Source organism: Necator americanus, chromosome I (genome assembly GCF_031761385.1).
Source record: "Necator americanus strain Aroian chromosome I, whole genome shotgun sequence".
NCBI lineage: Eukaryota > Metazoa > Nematoda > Chromadorea > Rhabditida > Ancylostomatidae > Necator > Necator americanus.
This window is the reverse complement of record NC_087371.1, coordinates 12,523,600-12,549,450: the sequence shown is the minus strand read 5'-3', so window position 1 is coordinate 12,549,450 and position 25,851 is coordinate 12,523,600. Positions and strand designations below refer to the sequence as shown.

The 25,851-nt window shown below is 43.8% G+C and overlaps 7 protein-coding genes across 9 annotated transcripts; 3 read left to right on the top strand and 4 right to left on the bottom strand.

Annotated features, from left to right (window-relative positions):
- Window positions 1–243: 243 nt before the first annotated feature.
- On the top strand, window positions 244–2,134 carry RB195_005294 (uncharacterized protein; the record flags this gene model as incomplete). Of its 2 annotated transcripts, none has more annotated exons than XM_064177703.1 (4): window positions 244–318; window positions 388–473; window positions 1,809–1,932; window positions 1,994–2,134. In XM_064177703.1, the coding sequence occupies 4 exons, from the start codon at window positions 244–246 to the stop codon at window positions 2,132–2,134; spliced, it is 426 nt and encodes a 141-aa protein (XP_064034819.1). The 2 variants fall into 2 exon arrangements, with proteins under 2 accessions (XP_064034819.1, XP_064034820.1); XM_064177704.1 differs by lacking the exon at window positions 244–318 and having other exon boundaries at window positions 364–473; window positions 1,732–1,812; window positions 1,869–1,932.
- A 228-nt stretch (window positions 2,135–2,362) lies between these two features.
- On the bottom strand, window positions 2,363–2,929 carry RB195_005293 (uncharacterized protein; the record flags this gene model as incomplete). Its single annotated transcript, XM_013445338.2, has 1 exon — window positions 2,363–2,929. One exon carries the CDS (start codon window positions 2,927–2,929, stop codon window positions 2,363–2,365), a length of 567 nt encoding a protein of 188 aa, XP_013300792.2.
- Window positions 2,930–3,308: 379 nt separating this feature from the next.
- Window positions 3,309–4,241, bottom strand: RB195_005292 (uncharacterized protein; the record flags this gene model as incomplete). The annotated part of the gene is made up of 1 exon (XM_013445337.2): window positions 3,309–4,241. One exon carries the CDS (start codon window positions 4,239–4,241, stop codon window positions 3,309–3,311), a length of 933 nt encoding a protein of 310 aa, XP_013300791.2.
- RB195_005291 (uncharacterized protein) lies at window positions 3,309–6,281 on the bottom strand (the record flags this gene model as incomplete). The annotated part of the gene is made up of 2 exons (XM_064177701.1): window positions 3,309–4,560; window positions 6,214–6,281. 2 exons carry the CDS (start codon window positions 6,279–6,281, stop codon window positions 3,309–3,311), a joined length of 1,320 nt encoding a protein of 439 aa, XP_064034818.1.
- RB195_005290 (uncharacterized protein) lies at window positions 4,693–7,049 on the top strand (the record flags this gene model as incomplete). The annotated part of the gene is made up of 3 exons (XM_064177700.1): window positions 4,693–4,819; window positions 6,428–6,572; window positions 6,881–7,049. The coding sequence occupies 3 exons, from the start codon at window positions 4,693–4,695 to the stop codon at window positions 7,047–7,049; spliced, it is 441 nt and encodes a 146-aa protein (XP_064034817.1).
- Window positions 7,050–11,487: 4,438 nt separating this feature from the next.
- RB195_005289 (uncharacterized protein) lies at window positions 11,488–17,279 on the bottom strand (the record flags this gene model as incomplete). Its single annotated transcript, XM_064177699.1, has 2 exons — window positions 11,488–11,631; window positions 17,166–17,279. The coding sequence occupies 2 exons, from the start codon at window positions 17,277–17,279 to the stop codon at window positions 11,488–11,490; spliced, it is 258 nt and encodes an 85-aa protein (XP_064034816.1).
- A 664-nt stretch (window positions 17,280–17,943) lies between these two features.
- Window positions 17,944–23,534, top strand: RB195_005288 (uncharacterized protein; the record flags this gene model as incomplete). Of its 2 annotated transcripts, none has more annotated exons than XM_064177698.1 (17): window positions 17,944–18,018; window positions 18,683–18,764; window positions 18,833–18,996; window positions 19,052–19,197; window positions 19,541–19,638; window positions 19,783–19,907; window positions 19,965–20,076; window positions 20,134–20,189; window positions 20,511–20,653; window positions 21,619–21,715; window positions 21,787–21,885; window positions 22,296–22,406; window positions 22,493–22,549; window positions 22,625–22,759; window positions 23,106–23,190; window positions 23,238–23,335; window positions 23,460–23,534. In XM_064177698.1, the coding sequence occupies 17 exons, from the start codon at window positions 17,944–17,946 to the stop codon at window positions 23,532–23,534; spliced, it is 1,758 nt and encodes a 585-aa protein (XP_064034815.1). The 2 variants fall into 2 exon arrangements, with proteins under 2 accessions (XP_064034815.1, XP_013300794.2); XM_013445340.2 differs by lacking the exon at window positions 17,944–18,018 and adding an exon at window positions 18,147–18,182 and having other exon boundaries at window positions 19,541–19,607; window positions 19,830–19,907.
- Window positions 23,535–25,851: the final 2,317 nt, after the last annotated feature.

The window sequence follows — 25,851 nt, the reverse complement described above, 5'->3', positions numbered from 1 at the left end:
CAACTTGTTGACGATTTCCACATGGACCTCCCTGCTACGAATAATGACCATGACCATGATGTTCATAAACAATACTCGAATCGCCATTGCCAAAAGGAAAGGAACGAAATCACAGAGACTCAATTGCACCCAAGCACTATTTCGCATTTCATTTCGGAAGGAGAGATGATTCACTATTCAACTATGTGGAATTTGCCATTTGAAGCTTAGAGGACTATTGAAATTCTTGCAATACAGAAGGCCATGATACTCCCAACCCAAAATGATACTCCCAACCCCAATCTTGACTTTTTTACGAGCGTAGCTCGGATAGAAGGTGTACGTATGAAGCGAAGAAGTGGTAAAATAATGCATAATGCGATTATGATGGCAATAACCATTTTCCAGTATTGTAATACGTTTGCTATTGTAGAGAGGACTGTTGATATTGCACGGGGTATACTATCAAGTGAGAATCCGGACGATGTGGCGCGGTTTGTATCCACTTGCTGTATAGAGGCTTGAAACAGGGCGTTGTTTACGTAGTCCAGAGTTCCTTGAATAGTGACTGTTGATTTTCCGGCGGGGCAATTCATATTAATTGTGGAAGATGTGAAGTGGAAAACTAATTCGGAAATTTTGCCGTGTGGAGAGCACATAGCAAGCTGTGTTTGTTTATCGCAATGTATTTCGGCTGTTTCTTCTGTGAGTGAAGATGTGCATGATATTTGTACTCGCGCTCCTTGAATGCATGAGAAGCATCCGGTGATGGAACCGATGTCGACTAGACACTCATTGTGGATGCGTTTTGTTAGGATAGTGAGTCCATGGGTGGAGACTTGGATGGAGGTGCTTGAGCCGGACGTGGTTTTTGCTTGTATTTCAGTTATGCGTTGGATTTCATGACGTTTTTTCCTGCGAGTGGTAATTGTAGTCGGGTAATGTCGAGGTAGGGGCCGGTGTGGCGCAGTCGGTTAGAGGTCCGTTGTAGCCGCACGGTCGAGGGTTCGAAACCGCCCTAGCGCAAACCAAGCCTTTCATCCCCCCGGGGTCGATAAATTGGTACCAGACTTGTCTGGGAGGATAAAAAACACTGACTTGATCATCGGCTGGCCCCCGCAAGTCATTGTATAGGCCAACACGCGTTCCAAAACCTCAACGATTATGAATTCCACTAAAACGCGTTGGCGCATCCCGAGTGGATTGATACGCCAGTGACTTTATCCTTTATCTTTTTAATGTCGAGGTATTTCCGCATGTTTCCTTCAGGACAGTTGCACGTTGCTTCGTAAACTCATGGTGTGCAAGTGCAGGTGGTTGTTGAGAAGGTGCATGACGAGAAAGTTTTGGCCGGATTTTCTGAGATACATTGGAGCTGTCCTACGGAGTTTGGAATTAGTTGTCCTGCCGGTGATTGTTCCACTTTCGAGACGATTTTCCCGTCTGTGAGGAAGTAGCTTGATAGGATAGGTAGGCTTGGGACGGTGGTGGCGGTTAGCGTGAGTTCGATTTTATTCCACATGTGTGGACGTGTCGGTTGAAGGGTGAAGTTATGTTGCTGCCTCATTTTCGATGTTTCGATCGTTATTGTTCTTGCGACTGTGATTGACCAGGATGGGCATGTGAAGACGCGATAAGTAGTTTGAGACTCAGGATACGCGTAGACTTTGTAGAAGAGGCATGTTTCTTTACACCAGAAACACCAATCACACCAGAGGCATTTGCAACGGGGGGAGCAATATGTGAATCCAGGATTTTTCTTGGCATAGCTGTTGAATTCGGCAATGTTCATGGAAGTGGTGACTCCTTTGCAGGTTTCGCCTTTGCAGCTTAGTGAGTTCCAGCATTGTTGGTGGGATTCCGTATAAAACTTGTGATCTCTCGTATAGTATTCTGTCTTTTGTTGACACGTATACTCTATATCGTGGACGCGGAGGGAGATGGTTCCAGCGGGTTCGTTCTTGCTGTTACGTAATAGAAGACATACGTCCTGTCCTATCGGTTGTAGCTTTAGAGTTGTCGTTTGATCGAAGTAGCATTGTTTATCTGTGGAGTCGGATTTGCAGTATTGGCTTGTGCTGCTGGTGGTGGCTATGTGGGAGCATTGATGCGTATTTTAGATGATGATGATGATGTAGAAGAGGAGGATCAGTGAGGAGACTTTTCTTGTCCGTCGAGATGGTCGATGGTAGGAAGGAAAATGAGGAAGTGTATATTTTCCGGTGCGGTGTCTGCATCTGAATAGTTTGATGATGCACTTCTTAGTCGTCTGAAGGAGTTTCTTCAATATCCACCACGTGCACAGGAACGCGGGAGATATAAGGCGATAAGTAACGATTGACAGTAAGGATAACGCGATTGTGGTGATGATTTCGGTCGTGGTTCAGCAATGTGGGTTGAGGATGTGTTCCCAACAAATGAAGCAGTCCAATATTTCGCATATTGGTTTTCCTTCGCATGTTTTGGTTTCTTGAAAGATTTGTTTGCCTTTTTTCCATGCGGTGAGTTTCACAGTGTATTGGAAGATGGCTATTGAGGAAGGTAGGAGGATCTTCCTATTTGATGAGTAGTTCGATATGTAGATGCACGCGAAAGAACTGCATGCTTCGACCATGTCGAATTGTTCCATAGTATCGATGAGGATTCCTCCTATTGTCCATCGCAGTATGATGTAGCCGGGAAGGCTTGACTTTTGGGAGGGTTCCAGAGCTGGGTAATAAGTTCTGGTGATGGTTCCCCATGCCTTGATGATGATGGAGCTGTTGTCGTGATGATACGCGGTGACTGGTGTAGAGTACGCGCAAAATGAGCGGGCATCTTGGGGTGATGTACATGGATAGCGTCGACAGTACGCTGGAGTACCTGTTACTTTTGAGGGGTTCGGAGTGGTCATTAGTTTGTGTCCTTGCAGGTCGAAGCAGGTGAAGTCGTCCTTCGACAAGAATTCCATGGTTTTGATGTGTAGTTCGGGGACAATGACGAGGGTGTCGTCGTAAAGCTGGATTTGATAAAATGCGCCTAACCTTTGTTCGGGTGAGCAGAGTGTCGATGGTTGGAATTAGCAGACTTGCGTGGGCTTGAAGTGGGAGACAACCGGAAGATTTGGAAGTGAGGAAGTTTCCAATCGTAATGGCTACAAGAGTTTGTCCATTCAGGGCACTTGCATGTGTCGCCGCAGTATCCATTGTTAGGCTGGAACTGTAAGGGTACTCGGATGTGTCCTAGTGGACATGATATGTGGAACCAGCAAAAGAGCTTCTTGGGTGGGAAAGATGACGTTGTAGTAGTTGCAATGGCGATTCCATTGTGAACACACTGGTCGGAGTAGATTATGTGTTTGGCGAAAACTGGTATTTGTCACATTTCGTATTTGGAGGATTGTATGCTGTAAAGTCTGCTGACACTATTGAAATGATGGAAGCAGTGGCGAGGATTGGTATGTAGAGTTGTCTTGCGAGACTTCGTAATATCATCGGGTGTGTTCGTGCCTTTCCTGTTGTTTCACGTTGAATATCCCTCGAATCGTTCGTGGCTTTAGTTTGGGTTGCATCAGGCGAAGTGGCTTGCGCTGTTTTCGATGGAGGAATTTCCAGTGGGTAAAGTAGATTGAGAGGGCGCGTGATGGTGTTGCCGTTTGGAAGTTTGACTGTTGCTGAGAGATCGGAGTGGTTCATGATGCGTTCTAGCTTCCACTCTTCTCGTGGTCGCGTTGAGTCGTGAACGAGTACTATTTGGTCTTCGAAGGGCGATTCCGATGAAGTGTGACGCGGTTGTCGATGCTCGTGTTGGAAGTTTTCTCGTAGACTTGTCAGGTATTCTTCGTGCCATCGTTGCCAGAAGCGGTTTAGCAGCGTGATTGTAGAGTTCCATTGGTCCTGTAAAAGATCTTGTTGTGTCTCCTCTGGTTTCCACTCGTCGTCGCCTTGGTCTTCTATCGCTAGGCGTGGTGATCCGATTATGGAAGGTGGGCGCAAAAAATCGATAGGTCTGTGTGGGAAACCAGAATCGATATCGCTGTACACATATGTGAGTGGCCTGCAATTAACTATTGCTTCGCATTCTTTTGTCAGTGTGAAAAACTCGTCAAAATCGAGTGTTCGATTTCTTACTGCCGCTTTGAACGATGTCTTGAAAATTCCAATCATTCTTCCGTAGACACCTCCTTGCCGAGGTGCCAGCGCTGCGACGAATTTGAAGCGTATGTTGTGGGCGGCGCAATAGTCGATGACGTCTTGTTCTTCCCTTCTAGTCAGCGATGACATTGCGTTCGAGACTGTCACAAATGCTGGCGCGTTGTCAGAGAGTAACCATCTGGGAGTGCCGTTAGTGGCGATGAATCGGCGAAGTATTTTTAGGAAGCATATTGCGCTGAGAGAACTTGCAATGTCGACGTAAATGGCTCTGGTGTTGAGACATGTGAATAAGGTGATCCATACTTTGGTGGTACTTGGATGATTCTCAACGTTAAATGGTCCGAGATAGTCGACTGCGCTGTTGCAGAATGGAAATGTTGGTTGTTTTACCCTTTCCTGTGGATGGTCTAGAAATGGTGGCAGTTGAAAGAGTGCCGCCTTCTCTCTTCTGCAGTAGAAACAGAATTTTTTGATTACTCTCCGTACTTCGGCTCTTCTCTGTGGTATCCAGACAAGCTGTCGAAGAATTGTGAGAGTTTGGGATGTTCCAGTGTGCTTGTGTTCTGCATGGACGTGGAGGATGTACAGCTTGGTTATCCAGGACTGTCGAGGGAGGACGACTGGATTATTGGCATCGAAGGAGAAAGACGAGTTGGATATTCTTTCTCGAGATCTCCATAATCGAGTTTCGTCGTCGCAATACGCGCGTAAGTTCGTTTTTTGTTCTGACGATATTGGATTGTACAGCTGTGCTTGGCGAAATAGTGCAATTTTCGTATCCACTCAAAAACGGATTATGATGAATACTCTAGTTATCATGGCCTTCTGTATTGCAAGAATTTCAATAGTCCTCTAAGCTTCAAATGGCAAATTCCACATAGTTGAATAGTGAATCATCTCTCCTTCCGAAATGTTATATTTTGTCTAGTGCCTTTAATCATCGTTCCACGATGAAAATGAAAAGAAAATGCTCCTCATAAAAGGAGCACGAATTGTATTCTCATCGGATTTTCCCAATAAACGCTCCCAACAATGAGGAGTCGCAACACTAGTCTGATTTATTGAGATTATTCCAAGGCTCAATCATTTCAAGTCCACGGATTCATTTGGAAATTCGAACAGTTTTTTCCATGATGATGATTACTCTAGTCCGAATTATTGACATTATTCCAAGGCTCAATCATTTCAAGTCCACGGACTCATTTGGAAATTCGAACACTTCAAAGAGTTGTTTTTGACTTTGTTCGAAAAGATATTCGAGATATGAAAATGAAAATGCGAAGATATGAAAATCATTGAAGAAGAGTTGAATCTTCCTATTTATGATCTATTAGATACCTAACTAACTAACTAACTAACTAACTAAAGAACTGACTAACTAACTGACTAAAGACGACTGAACTAACTGCTAACTAAAGACGGCCTATCACGAAACTGACGTAGTTGGGAAATCTACGAGAGAATGCGCAGCACGTAGATTTCGAGAATGAGCGTGGCTCCACTGAGTTCGCCCTAACGCCTCTAAAAAAACGACGTTTTTCTTAGTATATACGTTAGAACGTGACCTCTTACACGCGCTTCGGTCTTCTCGGCAGGCTGTTCATCGGTTTTGTTTGAAAGACTGATGAGAAGCCATGATTAATGTCCCACCGCTCGCTCAAGTGTCTACACGTGCACAATAGTAGTACGCCCCAATTTACTTCATAGGAACAACCACCATTCCTAACCCCGTTTTTCGAAACGATGAGAAGAAGTTAGGCGGGTTCACGTTCATGCTCGTAATCTACACCCCAAACTCTATACTATTATTATATTATCTTGTACTATGTATGTCAGTTTCGTGATGCGCCGCCTTTAAGGGTACGTATCAGAGAGCGATTTTTTGAAGGTTACCGATTTCCAGCAATTATAACGTTGAAAACATTTAATTTTGCTTGTTTCCCATGCGTCATCGTGAATAGATTACTTTGTCACGCTTTGGAAGCAAACCAGACGTTCTAGTCCGAAAAAACATTGGATGCACTCGATTAGGTGAAGTAAAAAGTTGTGAACATTTTTTTCGCTTTATTTCGACGATGAAATCAAAATAGTTAGGACTTACCGATCTAGATCACGTATCGCAATTTCGTTCCATAACTTTTCCCATGTTGATGTTAATTTCATTATCATAATTGAACAAGTCCTCGTCCTTATAGGCAAAAAAACTTGCCCACCTCATTTTCACAAGCCTCTCTTGAGGCTAAGTTTGTACTATCAAGAAAATTTTGCAAATGCTCAAAAAGGTGATAGTTAAAAAGGTGTGGACTCTACGCCAGGTGCGGTAGAACCACCCATCCAAGCTCCCGGGGCTCATGACGTGTCGTTAAAGATGTGTACGGCTCGGCATAATCTTGACGGCTCACAACATGCCTCCTATTCGCCAATTTTAACCGTTTCTGGTCGATCGCGTCCTTCGTTCAGGTCAGTTGTTGAGAGTAGAGGTCTGATTTGAATGTTTGTCCCGATGGAAGAAGTGGATGATGGATCCCTTCCAATCCCACCACACACACAGCAAAACATTCCTGCCTGTTGATCCGAGCCTGGCGATCGCTTAAGAAAGTTCACCGCGATCGGACCACGATCTTTTCGGTTTTTAGTCTCGTAATGTCACCTTGAAATCGCCGTACAGTTTGTGCCGATGTGATGCTTACATAATAAAATATGTCTTACTTTACTCTGTCTTACATTTAGCGAAAACAGAACTTTTTACTTCACCTCGTATATTGCAGCCAAAAGCCCAATCATGATTCGCGAAGAAAAATGCATCGCTGTCACCAGCCTACTAGCGATGTATCAAGAACTTTGCGGGTTTTGCCATACGAGAACAGATGCAAGGCATCGTTACTAGTTACTACTAGCAGAGTAACGCTTCACACCGGTGGTCAGCTAACATCATGATTTTATTGCTATCAAGGTGAGCGTTGTTGTGTTCTGCTTCTCTGACTTTGCCTCTGAGTAATCTATTTGCTAAGTCATATTTTTGGGGCGACAAGGCATTTGAGGGGATAGATTACTGAATCTTTGATTTTCTAGGCCTTGTAGAAGGCGAATAAAGATCGATAACAGTCTTAGTTGTGCACTGGAAAATAGTTGTAGTTATTTTTCCAAAGTTCCTCACAATATCGAAGCATCGCATCGCTCTCAAGTTTTTCCTGTTAGCAAAAATTAGAATTTAGAAGCGTCTCAGCGGCTGAAACTCTCCTCAGCCACATTGAGAAACCAAAAAAGGTTTATAGATACGGTATTCATTGCTGAATCATACTACCGCCAACCGCACTGAAATGTACTAGAAGGTATTCGAAAGAAATTGCATTAAGTAATGAACACTAATGAACATGAACAACCTTTGCGTCATCGATCGCAGAAAAAAATGGAAATTCGATCGTAATCGTAGACTCTCCCATACGGAATGAAATATCTTCATATAAAAGGAAATTCATTCCAGCATGCAAGCTAAATACTGTGATCTAACACATACTACATAAATTCATACACTTCACAACATCTACTGGAATCTCTCTCAATGAGCTTCGAAACTTCTAAAAAAAAGCGTTTGCACAGTTTTCAAAGGTTATAAACTACCGTTGATATTAGTCGAATGAGAGCTGACCTCGTCTGATACATCGAAGTCAGTCGCATGCTCATTCTAGCAATGGTTTCAAATAATTAGACTGATATGATCACTTGTTTCAGCAATCATCTGATTTTGTTCATCTGCAAGGAAAACACAAAGTATGTTGATTCAGAAACGCCGTGTAGCCCCGTCAAAACGGCGAACTGCAAGCGAGCAGCGGTCTTAAGTGGTTGGAAACCCTTGTGTCTTGTTATGCGCGGTGCAGATACGAATACCTGAACAGAAAGAATCTGTTGCATACGCATAACGTATGTGAGTTGAGAATCGCGGTCAACTCGACGAAAACAAACACCGACAATGTGTCGGTCAAGACAGTTATCCATCTTATCCACAGTTTCCATGCTGGGTTGCAGTCGAAGTGAACAGTGTATCAGGGATCAAAGTTCGCCAACGTTGTACGAGTTTCTCATACACGTGAATCAACACGACCCCTGCAGTTAATGACTTATCGATTCATTACTTCCACAGGGTTCTCTTAGACCGTATGAACAAGATTAAGAACAGAACACTAGCATGAAGAAATGAATTAGTTGACGAATAGGTGAAAATACGCAGAATGTTCTTTTGCTAACTTAAGCAGCTACTCACGAGATCACTTCAAAACTCGTTGTTTTACATCCTTTAATTCAATAACCAGTCTGAATGTCATGGTTGAAGCCGAACTTCACTCGCCATCACTGGTTAATGGAAATAGATCAATAATAGTAACAATTTCTGTAAACTTAGAATTGCAATTTACAAACAACGTTTTCTTCTTTTTTTAAAAGGAAAATTAGGCTAAATGTCCATGGTTTAATTTGTAAACGCGTCAGTTCTACATTTGGAGAACATTCAAACTTCACCTTTAAGCACTCTTTCGATACCAATGTAATATAGAAGCGACTTGGAATCATTACTTAAAGTATAGGATCAACTCTTGTTTCCCCCAACAGTTATCACAGAATGATATTTCACATAAAATGAAGTGAATGACATCATCGTACTGATAAAGATAGCGTTCCACATCAGATCATGTAAACAGTTGGATACTATATAAGCAGCAGTTGGCGTTTCCGTTTTCTGAAGAACGGAGGAGCCGCAGAGGTGAAAAGCAACGTGGAAAGTGGATACGACTATGAAATGTCCCATTTACCTTCTGCGACATGCAAGACATGAAGTTACTGTGCGATATTTCTACACCACGACACAGGAATTCGACGACGCGGGACCCGTCGCAACCTATTCTGTAGATACTTGGCGCCGGTGGACCCGTCGCACCCCCTTCTATAGGTATCTGGCGCCGGTGGACCCGTCGCACCCCCTTCTATAGGTATCTGGCGCAGGTGGACCCGACGCACCCCTTCTATAGGTATCTGGCGCCGGCACACCAATCTGACGCCGTTGGACCCGTCGCGCACCCTTCTATCGGTATCTGGTGCCGGTGGACCTGTTGCACCCCCTTTTCTTGAATTTCGTGACTGACACTTACAAACACACACACACACGTGACAGAATAAGCCCGTTATTATATATCATGATTCTAAACAGTGGTCTATTAGTAGGAAAGGAGGCTGGGGCTATCTGCAGAAATGACATCCTTTAGGAAATTTCCAACATTTCTATCAACTCTTCCAGACTCCCTCAAGAAAGGCTAGAAAAATTAGCCAATCTCTTAGAATTGCCCATGTTCGACTGTCCTTGAATCTTGGCATGTTGAATACGTAGATTTCTACCTATTCTTCACGCCGCTCGAAGCACACCGCAGATTAACTCATCAAAACTCCGAGGTGAGGTAGAGGTTACTATACTATCGTTTGAATCCGAGATCATAGCACGCAGAACACTAGAGGCATTTCGGATCACCGTCAAAAGTCCAAAGATGAACAGGATGAATGAGTGCATTGCGATCACAAACAAAAAACGAAACAAACTGTTGCGTTACCAGGTCTAGCTAATGAGATAAGCACTAGCCAATGTGTTGCTGTAAATAAATAAAAAAATGAATAAATCAAAAATGGCTTTGATTTTTCCTGGCTCAGACGAAGGCGAAAACGCCGAAGAGTTAGCTGATAATAAATATTCATGGCAATCTCGCCCACAGCTCAAGCAAATCAATAAAATTAGCCAGTCGTCATATAAACATTTCTCATATGCATAGCAAATCTGTTATCCCGCGATATTGAAATATGGAGACATTGTTGTGGAGATTATTGAGTACTTTGTGAACAGTTCTTTCTTTTTCCGGGTCGACTTTCCTGAATTTTTATTTTCCGCGGATTTCTCACTATACACATCTGGCGCCGGCGCACCAGTCTGGCGCCGGTGGACCCGTCACACCCCCTTTTATAGGTATCTGGCGCAGGGGGACCCGACGCACCCACTTCTGTAGGTATCTGGCGCCGGTGGACCCGTCGCACCCCCTTCTATCGGTATCTGGCGCCGGTGGACCCGTCACACCCCTTCTTATAGGTATTTGGCGCCGACACAGCAATCTGGCGCCGGTGGACCCGTCGCACCCCCTTCTATAGGTATCTGGCGCCGGCACACCAATCTGACGCCGGTGGACCCGTCGCACCCCCTTTTTTTTGAATTTCGTGACTGACACACAAACAAACACACACACGTGACAGAATAAGCCCGTTATTATATACCAGTCTGAATGTCCGGCTAAAGCCGGACTTCAGACTTTCGGTGGTTTCAGCTTCGCTCCCCTTCACTGATCAATGAAAGTTAATAGTAGTGGTGTTTTCTGTAAAATTAGATTTGTGTTTTTTTAACAACGCTTTCCCTCTCTTCTCTATATTATAAATTAAGGCTAAAGATTACGGAGTTTTCCTTCTAAACGCGTCAATTCTACATTTGAAGAATATTCGACCATCAGCTACAAACACTCCTTCGATGCCAGAATAATTTACATACTATTTGGAAGCATTACTCGAAGTATCGGTATACTTCCACATTTCCCCCAATAGTTATCACAGAATGATGCTTTAACATAAAATGACGTGAAAGACATCATCTTACTGACAAAGATAACGTTCCACGTCAGATCACGCAAACATATTGCTACTATTTAAGCAGCCGTTTGCATGCATTTCTGAGAACGGCAGGCTAGCAAGTTGAGGCGAACGAAGAAGGAAATAGGTACGCGGAGGAATCATAAAGGTGAAGAGCAAAGCGTCCAGTGGACACGGCTGTAAAACGACTGCAACCATTTATCTTTTACGTCATGCACACTGAGTTATTGCGCACCAATGACCGGGTCCATCTGACGCCGGTGGACCCGTCGCACCCCCTTCCATAGGTATCTGGCGCCGGCGCACCAATCTGACGCCGGTGGACCCGTCGCACCTGCTTCTATAGGTATCTGGCGCCGGTGGACCCGTCGCACCCCCTCTATAGGTATCTGGCGCCGGTGGACCCGTCGCACCCCCCCTTTTTGAATTTCGTGAGTGACACACACACATATACACACAGACACACGTGACAGAATAAGCCCGTTATTATATACATGATCATGATTCTAAACAGTGGTCTATTAGTAGGAAGGGAGACTGGGGCTATCTGCAGAAATGACATCCTTTAGGAAATTTCCAACATTTCTATCAACTCTTCCAGACTCCCTCAAGAAAGGCTAGAAAAATTAGCCAATCTCTTAGAATTGCCCATGTTCGACTGTCCTTGAATCTTGGCATGTTGAATACGTAGATTTCTACCTATTCTTCACGCCGCTCGAAGCAGACCGCAGATTAACTCATCAAAACTTCGAGGTGAGGTAGAGGTTACTCTACTATCGTTTGAGTCCGAGATCATAGCACGCAGAACACTAGAGGCATTTCGGATCACCGTCAAAAGTCCAAAGATGAACTGGATGAATGAGTGCATTGCGATCACAAACAAAAAACGAAACAAACTGTTGTGTTACCAGGTCTAGCTAATGAGATAAGCACTAGCCAATGTGTTGCTGTAAATAAATGAAAAAAAATGAATAAATCAAAATGGCTTTGGTTTTTCCTGGCTCTGACGAAGGCGAAAACGCCGAAACGTTAGCTGATAATAAATATTCATGGCAATCTCGCCCACAGCTCAAGCAAATCAATAAAATTAGCCAGTCGTCATATAAACATTTCTCATATGCATAGCAAATCTGTTATCCCGCGATATTGAAATATGGAGACATTGTTGTGGAGATTATTGAGTACTTTGTGAACAGTTCTTTCTTTCTCCGGGTCGACTTTCCTGAATTTTTATTTTCCGCGGATTTCTCACTATACGCATCTGGCGCCGGCGCACCAGTCTGGCGCCGGTGGATCCGTCGCACCCCCTTTTATAGGTATCTGGCGCCAGTAGACCCGTCGCACCTCCATCTATAGGTATCTGGCGCCGGTAGACCCATCGCAACCCCTTCCATAGGTATCTGGCGCCGGTGGACCCGTCGTACCTCCATCTATAGGTATCTGGCGCCGGTAGACCCATCGCAACCCCTTCCATAGGTATCTGGCGCCGGTAGACCCGTCGCACCCCTTCTATAGGTATCTGGCGCCGACACACCAATCTGACGCCGTTGGATCCGTCGCACCCCCTTTCATAGGTATCTGGCGCCGGTGGATCCATCGCATCCCTTCTATAGGTATCTGGCGCCGACACACCAATCTGACGCCGTTGGATCCGTCGCACCCGCTTCTATAGGTATCTGGCGCCGGTGGATCCATCGCACCCCACTCCATAGGTATCTGGCGCCAGCGCACCAATCTGACGCCGGTGGACCCGTCGCACCCCCTCTATAGGTATCTGGCGCCAGTGGATCCATCGCACCCCTTCTATAGGTATCTGGCGCCGACTCACCAATCTGACGCCGTTGGATCCGTCGCACCCGCTTCTATAGGTATCTGGCGCCGGTGGATCCATCGCACCCCTTCTATAGGTATCTGGCGCCGACACACCAATCTGACGCCGTTGGATCCGTCGCACCCGCTTCTATAGGTATCTGGCGCCGGTGGATCCATCGCACCCCACTCCATAGGTATCTGGCGCCAGCGCACCAATATGACGCCGGTGGACCCGTCGCACCCCCTCTATAGGTATCTGGCGCCAGTGGACCCATCGCACCCCCTTCCATAGGTATCTGGCGCCTGTGGACCCGTCGCACCCCCTTTTTGAATTTCGTGACTGACACACACACACACAGACACACAGACACACGTGACAGAATAAGCTCGTTATTATATACATGATCATGATTCTAAACAGTGGTCTATCAGTAGGAAGGGAGGCTGGGGTTGTCTGCAGAAATGACATCCTTTAGGAAATTTCCAACATTTCTATCAACTCTTCCAGACTCCCTCAAGAAAGGCTAGAAAAATTAGCCAATCTCTTAGAATTGCCCATGTTCGACTGTCCTTGAATCTTGGCATGTTGAATACGTAAATTTCTACCTATTCTTCACGCCGCTCGAAGCACACCGCAGATTAACTCATCAAAACTTCGAGGTGAGGTAGAGGTTACTATACTACCGTTTGAGTCCGAGATCATAGCACGCAGAACACTAGAGGCATTTCGGATCACCGTCAAAAGTCCAAAGATGAACAGGATGAATGGGTGCATTGCGATCACAAACAAAAAACGAAACAAACTGTTGCGTTACCAGGTCTAGCTAATGAGATAAGCACTAGCCAATGTGTTGGTGTAAATAAATAAAAAAAATGAATAAGTCAAAAATGGCTCTGGTTTTTCCTGGCTCTGACGAAGGCGAAAACGACGAAACGTTAGCTGATAATTAGTATTCATGGCAATCTCGCCCGCAGCTCAAACAAATCAATAAAAATTAGCTAGTCGTCATATAAACATCTCTTATATGTACAGCAATGCTGTTATCCCGCGATGTTGGACTATGGAGACATTATTGCGGAGATTATTGAGTACTTTGTGAACAGTTCTTTCTTTCTCCGGGTCGACTTTCCTGAATTTTTATTTTCCGCGGATTTCTCACTATACGCATCTGGCGCCGGCGCACCAGTCTGGCGCCGGTGGATCCGTCGCACCCCCTTTTATAGGTATCTGGCGCCAGTACACCCGTCGCACCTCCATCTATAGGTATCTGGCGCCGGTAGACCCATCGCAACCCCTTCCATAGGTATCTGGCGCCGGTAGACCCGTCGCACCCCCTCCTATAGGTATCTGGCGCCGGTGCACCAATCTGACGCCGTTGGATCCGTCGCACCCCCTTTCATAGGTATCTGGCGCCGGTGGATCCATCGCACCCCTTCTATAGGTATCTGGCGCCGACACACCAATCTGACGCCGTTGGATCCGTCGCACCCGCTTCTATAGGTATCTGGCGCCGGTGGATCCATCGCACCCCACTCCATAGGTATCTGGCGCCAGCGCACCAATCTGACGCCGGTGGACCCGTCGCACCCCCTCTATAGGTATCTGGCGCCAGTGGATCCATCGCACCCCTTCTATAGGTATCTGGCGCCGACTCACCAATCTGACGCCGTTGGATCCGTCGCACCCGCTTCTATAGGTATCTGGCGCCGGTGGATCCATCGCACCCCTTCTATAGGTATCTGGCGCCGACACACCAATCTGACGCCGTTGGATCCGTCGCACCCGCTTCTATAGGTATCTGGCGCCGGTGGATCCATCGCACCCCACTCCATAGGTATCTGGCGCCAGCGCACCAATATGACGCCGGTGGACCCGTCGCACCCCCTCTATAGGTATCTGGCGCCAGTGGACCCATCGCACCCCCTTCCATAGGTATCTGGCGCCTGTGGACCCGTCGCACCCCCCTTTTTGAATTTCGTGACTGACACACACACACACAGACACACAGACACACGTGACAGAATAAGCTCGTTATTATATACATGATCATGATTCTAAACAGTGGTCTATCAGTAGGAAGGGAGGCTGGGGTTGTCTGCAGAAATGACATCCTTTAGGAAATTTCCAACATTTCTATCAACTCTTCCAGACTCCCTCAAGAAAGGCTAGAAAAATTAGCCAATCTCTTAGAATTGCCCATGTTCGACTGTCCTTGAATCTTGGCATGTTGAATACGTAAATTTCTACCTATTCTTCACGCCGCTCGAAGCACACCGCAGATTAACTCATCAAAACTTCGAGGTGAGGTAGAGGTTACTATACTACCGTTTGAGTCCGAGATCATAGCACGCAGAACACTAGAGGCATTTCGGATCACCGTCAAAAGTCCAAAGATGAACAGGATGAATGGGTGCATTGCGATCACAAACAAAAAACGAAACAAACTGTTGCGTTACCAGGTCTAGCTAATGAGATAAGCACTAGCCAATGTGTTGGTGTAAATAAATAAAAAAAATGAATAAGTCAAAAATGGCTCTGGTTTTTCCTGGCTCTGACGAAGGCGAAAACGACGAAACGTTAGCTGATAATTAGTATTCATGGCAATCTCGCCCGCAGCTCAAACAAATCAATAAAAATTAGCTAGTCGTCATATAAACATCTCTTATATGTACAGCAATGCTGTTATCCCGCGATGTTGGACTATGGAGACATTATTGCGGAGATTATTGAGTACTTTGTGAACAGTTCTTTCTTTCTCCGGGTCGACTTTCCTGAATTTTTATTTTCCGCGGATTTCTCACTATACGCATCTGGCGCCGGCGCACCAGTCTGGCGCCGGTGGATCCGTCGCACCCCCTTTTATAGGTATCTGGCGCCAGTAGACCCGTCGCACCTCCATCTATAGGTATCTGGCGCCGGTAGACCCATCGCAACCCCTTCCATAGGTATCTGGCGCCGGTGGACCCGTCGTACCTCCATCTATAGGTATCTGGCGCCGGTAGACCCATCGCAACCCCTTCCATAGGTATCTGGCGCCGGTAGACCCGTCGCACCCCCTCCTATAGGTATCTGGCGCCGGTGCACCAATCTGACGCCGTTGGATCCGTCGCACCCCCTTTCATAGGTATCTGGCGCCGGTGGATCCATCGCATCCCTTCTATAGGTATCTGGCGCCGACACACCAATCTGACGCCGTTGGATCCGTCGCACCCGCTTCTATAGGTATCTGGCGCCGGTGGATCCATCGCACCCCACTCCATAGGTATCTGGCGCCAGCGCACCAATCTGACGCCGGTGGACCCGTCGCACCCCCTCTATAGGTATCTGGCGCCAGTGGATCCATCGCACCCCTTCTATAGGTATCTGGCGCCGACTCACCAATCTGACGCCGTTGGATCCGTCGCACCCGCTTCTATAGGTATCTGGCGCCGGTGGATCCATCGCACCCCTTCTATAGGTATCTGGCGCCGACACACCAATCTGATGCTGGTGGACCCATCACACCCCCTTTTATAGGTATCTGGCGCCGGTGGACCCGTCGCACCCACTTCTGTGGGTATCTGGCGCCAGCCACAATATGACGCCGTCGGACCCGTCGCACCCTCTATAGGTATCTGGCGCCAGTGGACGCATCGAACCCCTTCCATAGGTATCTGGCGCCTGTCGGACCCGTCTCACCCCTTTTTGAATTCCGTGGCTGACACACACGCACACAAACACACACACGTGACAGAATAAGCCCGTTAATTTATATCATGATTCTAAACAGTGGTCTATTAGCAGGAAAGGAGGCTGGGGCTACCTGCAGAAATGACATCCTTTGGGAAATTTCCAACATTTCTATCAACTCTTCCAGACTCCCTCAAGAAAGCCTAGAAAAATTAGCCAATCTCTTAGAATTGCCCATGTTCGACTGTCCTTGAATCTTGGCATGTTGAATACGTAGATTTCTATCTATTCTTCACGCCGCTCGAAGCAGACCGCAGATTAACTCATCAAAACTTCGAGGTGAGGTAGAGGTTACTATACTACCGTTTGAGTCCGAGATCATAGCACGCAGAACACTAGAGGCATTTCGGATCACCGTCAAAAGTCCAAAGATGAACAGGATGAATGGGTGCATTGCGATCACAAACAAAAAACGAAACAAACTGTTGCGTTACCAGGTCTAGCTAATGAGATAAGCACTAGCCAATGTGTTGCTGTAAATAAATGAAAAAATGAATAAATCAAAAATGGCTTTGGTTTTTCCTGGCTCTGACGAAGGCGAAAACGCCGAAACGTTAGCTGATAATAAATATTCATGGCAATCTCGCCCACAGCTCAAGCAAATCAATAAAAATTAGCTAGTCGTCATATAAACATCTCTTATATGTATAGCAGTGCTATTATCCCGCGATGTTGGACTATGGAGACATTATTGTGGAGATTATTGAGTACTTTGTGAACCGTTCTTTCCTTTTCCATGTCGAATTTTCTAAATTTTTATTACCCGTGTATTTCTCACTAGGCTTTTAAAACTCAAAGATTTTTTAAAGGTGTCATTGCGAACAAATACGATGAGCACCCACCTTCAGTTGTAAGCTGAGGACTTTAAGGTTACTGAATAGAAAAGGATCTCCTTGAGAACCGTATTTGCTTACTGCTTCGTTAGTAACAATACCATAGTCGATAGGTAATATCATGCTTTCCCTGCTATCAATCTGAAATGTATTTTTTTTTGAACAAATTGTAACATTCGGCATCTTTCTTGGCAATACTCCCAAGTCGTCTTTGCAAACTTTGCTATGTCGTTTACTTCCCTTACAGGTTCCATCTCTTAATATATTTCTTTCTTTTCTCTTTTCCTTCTCTTCTCCACCTATTTTTCAGAATGACCGTGTTACCGTTTGTCCATATTTAAAGGCGAATGATCTGCTGTCAGATAATCACCTGCGTATATTTCATTTCAAGAGAATTGCTGATGTTCATCATTATTATTCATTGTTATTCAGTGGAATGGATTGCAAACAGAGGGACAGTTTCCTTTTTCGGAAGCTACACCAGTACTTCGTTTGAAAAAAGCGGAAAACTGGAAAAATCTTGCTTCTTCCTGTCTAACGATGAAATGTCATCGATGTGTGAATGTCGAAAAATTCTCAGTTTCAAAACTGATCGTTCACCTATTTTTGTACCTTATTGGAAAAATTGGGAAATTATCTTGAAGAACTGATCTACAAGATGAGCTGAAAATGATTCATTTTCACATACTTAAGGTCGATACTTTGCGGTGCTGAAAAACATAGCAACAAAAGAGTATTCGTTGCTCTTCGGCATCTCCATGGACTATCTTTCGGCTGACTTGTCTCCATGGTGAGCGGTCGTTTCGTCTCCGAAACGGCAAAAATCAGCCATAAAGCTACATTTCCAATTCTTGTTCATTCGGTTTGTGTTTCTATTTCGACTAGTACTTTATTCGGAGATAACTTTATAACAGAAACTAGTACTTTGCACGGATTTCAGGCAAAATTCCAACTATAAGTAGGGCTACGAAGTCAATCACGCGGCTTGGAATGGGATCCGGTGCTTCAAAAGGAAGCAAGAAGGAGGTAAAATGCTGAAAAGAAGAAAGTTCTGCATGCTTTCTATACGTTAATTTCGGGCAAACTCTGCTATACGACTTTAGTTTCGGCTATATAATAAGTACAGTAGTGAGTGCAATAATAAGTGCGATAGATGTAATTTAAGGAGCGAGTATTTCTTAAATCCAAACTGACCACAGTGATCTGGATCAATTCTGTATATTTTTATTCAAACACTCAGAGGGTCACTGTGACTTGACCCTTGGCCCAAATAACAAACATAACTACATGATTGCTTACTTAATCAGCAGTTTTCATTATACAGATAGGAGTGGATGACTCCACGAAAAAAAAAAGTTTTTCACTTGATTAATTCAACTTTTAGAAGGTAGATTAGAAAATATTCCAAAATGTTTGGTGTTGTTAACTGACGGAACTAAATGTCATTATCTTAGTACTTGTTGATATTACAAAACTATAAATCTTTCGAGGCACTGCTAAGCTTTAGCTCCTAGACTTCATCTCAGAATGAAAAATGGGCCGACAAAGTTTCCTCGACAGCAGGTTCAGACAAATCGGATGATGAGAAGAAATCAAAATCTGAGAAAAGTTAGTCCTGAGGAGCCTAACCTCATCTTGTGTTACAAATTTTCAAGTACTTGAAGTATGACCTATAGAGAAAAAATCTTCAAAAGTTAGCCCGATTACCTCTCCGAACGACGACGAAGTCAGCTTGAAGAGTGACGGTGAGGATAGGCGAAGTCGACGCAGCGATGACTCGGATAAGAAACGCGATAAGGCGAATGTAGAGAAGATCCAGCTCACCGAAGGTGTCGTCCAGGTAACCCCAGATTCTACGCTCTTTGTAGCATCCAGCAGGACAAATATACTTCTAGGATTACATCAACTTGGAAAAAGCGATCAATAAGTTGGAAAGGAAAAACGTGTTGAAGAAGTACGAATCACAAACGATTTATGCTGACAATCTAAAGAACACCGTCGAACAACTAGAAGCTGTTCTTAAAGAGCTGAAAAAACAAACGTAAATCGATCTAATTCGTAATTCTGCTTCGCAAAAATATCACTCGTTCAAGTCGGCAAAGGAAGTAGCTTGCGATATCTGTTTTGGATTTGGCTAGTTGAACTGGTCACAATGATATTGCACTTTTGAAGCTAAGATGAGTTGCGTTTCACATAACTAGTAATTCCTTAACTACTTCTGTAGAATTAACTATTGACCGTAAATGCTTGTATAAGTGTACTTCGAATTTCTTCCGTTGCCTGAACGACTAAACACGTATTTGAGTTCGAATCTCTAATGACATTATCGCAACACCTAAAAATCATGAAAATTCGGAAGAATGACTTTTATTCTATGCATTCAGAGAACGTGAAAAGTCGGATTTGAAGAATATCGAACAACCGTCAGTAAAGGATTATCTGAAGCAGCAGGTATGTGGCGGTCAATTGACCTCTCTAGGACGTAGACGACCTAGTCAAACTTCCTAGCCTTAGAGGTCGTTGAAGAGATTTTCTACTATGTTCTCCACAATGAGTTCGGTTTGGTACATTGTAGAACAATTCTACATTAATTTTGCTAACATATCAACATATCAATGAGCCTAAGGTTTGAGCAATAAAGTGATGGTGAAAGGTAATCAATGGCCAATCCAGGGTGAATGGGAAGCACGCTTCGAAAAAGAAAAGACAGAATATGAAGATGCGCTCAATAAACAAGATGCCGTGGAAAAGGTATGTGAAACTTACTTACTCGACCAAAAATGACAACATTGCTGCATCTTTTTTCAGGAACTTGAACTCTCAAAAGTGAAATATGAGACTGCACAGAAAGTTATGGACATCTACAAACAACAGACGGATAATCTACTGGCACTCTATGACAAACAGGATAAAATGCTCAGTACGTCCCGTGCGAAACCCAACCAGAAAAACTAAAGGAACTTTTGATTTGTTACAGTTGGAATATTTGGAACAGATTACGCGTCAGAAAAGGAGAATATTCTGGAAGGAGAGGTTGGCTGATTTCTTAAATCTATAGTTTGATGATTCCTTTTCTTTGGATTAATCTATTTATGCTTCCTCGACTACCACGTCCAATGTTGTCAGTTTGAAGGTCAGAGCGAGAAAAGCAGAGAAACTGCCGGCGCAACCACGAACGCGTCGCGGCAGCTCACTCCAACACAAGTGCGCGCATCTACATACACTGACCCCTACATGTGTACACTAGCATATATAACGCAAAATGTCACAAAAAAAGCGGATGTATTCGATAATACAAGTAGTACAAGAAATTCGCATAATAAGCGGATGATTTTCATAAAGTATCATGCTTAGGTGGACGAGATGATGGATTGGCAGCAACGCGTCGCGTTGGCGATGTTCAAATGGGCGAATGGCAGAGTGTTGTTGGTCCACGCGCTCACACAGATCACTTTTGGAATCAATCGATGGCAGGATATTAAGAAGATCGAGGAGAGGTCAGCATTTCGAGCGAATTTAAATTCTGCGTGCTGCCGAAGAGGCATATATCATCTAGCACTCCTAACTGGCCAGATCGGACAGGATGGCTTGCTTTCAACGTGGAGTGGCCGTAAGCGTTTGATTTTCCCCAAAGTTCCGCAGATAAATATTAAGAAGCTCAAATTAGCTTTGTTAGTGGCTTCTTCATATGATCCACAAAAAAAGCTTACGGCACCTCGGATAAAATATCAAACTATGTGAGTATAGTTGAAGCAGCATCTATAGAACCATTTCACTTCATGAAAGTAAGAACTAAATACGGTATCAATTGAAAGAGCGCGCTTTCTAGGTTCTAATTTCTATTTTCGCATTTTCTACATCAGCTAAATTGAGTGTCGGACCTAATGCTATCTGGACACAGACAGATTGATATCTTCTAATTAATTCTCGAAGGTTTTGCGACTAATCTCATTGGCAACAAATTATCATTGCACTTAATTCCAAGCAATTCCTTTGGATAAGAGAAGACAGACAACTTCTCCACAACAACAACAACAACAACAGGAACGCAAAACGTTGCATTGGGAATCGAACCCGCGTGGCAAGTGAGCATTCTACCACTGAACCACCGATGCTCAAACTATTCTACGACCGACCTAAGTAGTGATGACCAAATTCGTGGCTAATAACTTAGAACAGAACTTAACTGATCAGTTTTCAGCTCTTGAGTTCTGTGTTTCACAAATAATTGCCAGGTTACTGGCTAGTGCTAAGGACGGATTGAAATGACGAGCGCTTAACATCGAGTTTGGACCTTCGCGAACCCGACACAGATCACAGAGATGAGTGGTGCTATAGAGGGTCCCCATTTGATCGCACCTGCACCCTCCACCTGGCTGCTTCGAACGCAAATGCACCGGGCTTACCATAAATAACTGTATATATCTTAATAATTGTTTTAGTAATGTCTTAATAACTGTAGCAACAGCCGCGCACGATATTTTGCCGCCGCCGAGGCCCGCAACAACTTCATTGCCGCTGCACAAAACGTACAATCGTGCCGAATGTACCTGAATAAGGTTAGTTTCCGTGAAAATAATCGGGAGATTATTTTTAGCAGATTCAAGTAGTCGTATGTATTCGATTACAGGTCGAGTTTCCGTATGCCACTGAGGACGAAATACTCTTAATGGAAGACACAGCAACCAAAGCATTCAAAAACGTTCAGGATGATTCAGTGGTTAAAAAGGTCCTGATATTCATTCAAACACTTACCTACTAGTTTCATCACTCATTGCTTAAAATTTAGAAATTAGAAGGAAAAGAGATTATTCACCATTCATTCATTCGTTCATGCACTCACCCATTCATTCAACCACTATTTATTTTTATTTTTTTTTTTTTTTTTATTTTTTTTTTTTTTTTTTTATTTATTTATTCATTCATTCATTCATTCATTCATTCATTCATTCATTCATTCATTCATTCATTCATTCATTCATTCATTCATTCATTCATTCATTCATTCATTCATTTGTCCATCCGTTCATCCTTTTGTTCATTCACCTGCTCATTCATGTCCTCAAAAAGGAGCCGTTTTCAATTCCTACTGATGCAATTTTGCCAGTTTCTGGCAATTATGAACCCTTTCCTACCTAGGCTCTGAAAGTCTTCCAAGAAACCCAGCAAAAAGTAGCACGACTTATCCAATGGTTTGATAAGGTGATTAATGACACTATACGAAAGGATCTGGACCAAGCTAACAATGCGGTTTGTTATGACCACTGCGAATTTAACATCTGCATGTTGTACGTAAAATGAGATGTGAGCGAAAACTGAAGTACTTCTTCTTTTAGGTCATCAAAAAACAAAAAGCCCTCAGGGAAGAACGGTTGGCGCTCATGAAAAAGCAAGTCAGTTACTTAAGCAGCCCTTATGTCGCCACGATCCTCTGATCAGTAAAGCAAAAAAAAAACAACAACAAATAGGTATCCAAAGAGCTCGGTCACAACATGGATTTCGAGTATGACTCCATTTCGGATGACGACTTGGAGAAAGAGCTGAAAACGCTGGAGGAAGAGGCCATCAAGGGTATGAATGCTGTGAAAAACAAAAAGATTTCGGTAAGTTTTTCCATCTAGATGACAGAGTTTAGAGGAAATCCAAGAATGTAGGAGTCGGAAGTGAACTCAGAGGAGCGTTCATAAATAAAAAGTACCGTCAAAAACTGGTGGTTCCGTTAGTTTAGCTTCTTCAAATTGTAGAGAAAAGAAACGTTTTATAGCATATAAGACCAATTTCACATTCGTTTGAGTTAAATTTCTAATTAATCAGATTTCGAGTCACTCGAAAAATCGACTGTCAAAAAAAGGGCCTAAGGATGTCCTGTTCAGGATACCTAAAACACGAAAATTAATGCAACTCCAATGATTGAGTTGTAGATTTGTTGTGCGATTTTACTAATTCCAGGAAATCCTCAGCTACGGTCCAGAAGACAGTTCAACTCTCCCCTTGAACAAACTCGCTCCAATCCCAAGCAAGGACGCCCTTTTCGGTAAGAGTTTTTGATAAGCTGGACATAGACTTCCTCTTCATCTTTAGGAGACGTGAAACAAAAACTCGACGAACTAGATACCACTAGGAAAGAATTCGTTAAGAGGCATTATATTCAACGGGAGAAGCAGGCGATGGCTATACAGGTGCTCCTTATCCTATCCGTCTTTTGGTCCTCCACTCGCTTCCTTTACTTTTCTTCTGTAATAGTCCTAGAAAAAAAACTTTTGTAGTTTGGTCTGATCGCTCGCTGAACGGTTCGTTTTTCAGGAAAAACTAAAAATGCGTCAGCAGAAGAATCGCAGGACAAGAAAGCAACGTCGCGAAAGTGTTGCGCCAGCTTAGAAGTCTCATTATCGAGGAACTTTGTGGAGTTGTCAATAAAGAGTCTTCGTCACGTTTTCTCTACCAGTTGAAGGCATCACCCCACGAATCTGGGGTGGTGCGGGTTTCAGGTGGGTTGTGCCTATACGGGGTCGTAGATTGTGATGTGGAGGGTGATTCCGTCCATTTCTTTCTAACTGACGTGAGAAACGGTCCGGAAGATGTGGTGCGTGCACAAGGCTGGCGCGCCCCAATACAACTCGTTGTAGAAAATAGAGCCCCAAAGCCGCATCTTCCGGACCGTTTTTTACGGCGACTAGGAAGAGATGAGCGGGATCCCACCCGCTCCTGCAATCTACGACCCCGTATGGTCTTTGACCATCGGAAATCCACATCACATCAGATTCGTGGGGTGACGCCCTTAATTTGTTTCGTCAAAGTGTGCGTAGGCACCCATTTCTCTCTGTCTAAATACATTTTTGTATCAAATAGTAGTAGTGACCACCGATTCTGCATAAAAGGGAGGTGGAACAGAAAGTTTGATCCGGATGAGGACGGTCGGTCCTCCAACGCCGTTCCCATACATATACTAGAGAAGCAGTAGAGAGTATCGCATGATTTTCCAATCACGACAAGTGTAGATGAGAACATCTGAAGAATACAATCAGGCAGCCACTTCACCACTTTCGATTAGATCTTTTAGGTTCACGAGTAACCTTTCACACCAGCTTCAGCTCAGTTGGAACTCGATTAAATTTCTATTCGGATGACTTTGATGCACAGTTAATCCAAGCACATCGCCCGAGTAAGTGTGATGCATAAATGAATGCAAGTGAGTATTGTTTGCCGGATTCAAAGGAATTCAACAAAAAATATGCGAGAAGTGACTTGCCTATAGAATCTAGGCAGCAATGAACATTACTAAGAGTAGAATACTCTAGTAAATAAATAAACAAATAAATAAATAAATATTACTCTAATGAAGTATTATTCATTGTTGCCTCAATACTCTTAACACTTATAGGTGGGAAAAGAAAGTTGGAACAATTTCAAATCAACTTCAACTGAGGACATCAAATCATTGCAGTTATAGTAGTCCTAGTAGTGTTAGTGGTATAATAGCACTGTTTACAAGACATTCTCTTCAAATGATGGTCGTTTTGCCGTCATTAATCATCGCTATTTCCGGCGATACATAGTCACTACAATACACCTTCGCCTCTTTTTGTCACCTACGTTATCGTTTACGGCCGACTCCGGCTATTCGATCTATTTAGAAGACGGTAGACTTGAAAGCGGTTACTTTCGTGTGCTGCTGCGCTGCCGATTTGTCCGACGTCAATCAGGCATCAATCAACTGTTTTGAAGCAATCGATATTCTTAGTTGGCAATTTATGGACTACGTGTACAAACTCTGAAGTTTCCGCCCCTCCTCCGAAGCATCGCAGGCCAACTAGACGGGAAAAAACTTATTTTGACAGCGACATAAGTCGAGATTCGAAAATCTAAGATATACTGAAGAGTTGCACAATTTTGATCAACCATTTTGATTTTCTGTGTTGAAATGCTTTGAGGAATATGGAAGAGATCCTTACAGAAAGGTCAGTGGAAGTTACTTCACGTGGTCCTATATTGTATCCTATTAAAACTAAAACTGTAGTTCCACTTTTCTGCGTTTAAGCACTTTCAAAACCACTTTAACGTTTGCTACCAAGATGTCCAAAAGTCCTGTTCACTAACTAATACCTAGTACTTTTAGCAGGAACTCGCACTACATCCCTATTCACGATATTTCTCACATATTCTTATTTGATTAGATTGCTGGTAATTCATCTTTTTTTTTTGTTTTCAGGAACAACACTTCAAACAATGCTACAGAGTACTTGAGTATAGCGCATCCTTAGGTTAGTTTAGTTACAAAAGAAACAAATGGCGGCTTCATATGTTGCAAAATGAAGGCTAAATTGCTTCGGCTCGCTATCGCATTTATTTTGATGCTACAGTCTCTGAAGACAACGTTATCGGAAATCAAAAGTCACATAGACGAAGCAAAGAAATTCCTGACCATGGTTTTACTAACTGGAAGCAATTTCTTCTGACTTATTTCCTCGGAGCATGACATTAAAAACCGTTCCGTTGCTACAAATTTTAAAGGGAAAGGAAGGACGGATCGTTTGCCGCGTGAACGTTTCACGTTAGATACCCCGTACAGACGTGACTTACTTCACTTCAACTTCAATTTAATCTGCGAGCCGATATTACCGCAGGACGCCTGCATCTTTGCCGAGCTGTGTCGTTCTTGAACAACGTTCTGCCACACCTTTTCGACCTTCTCCTA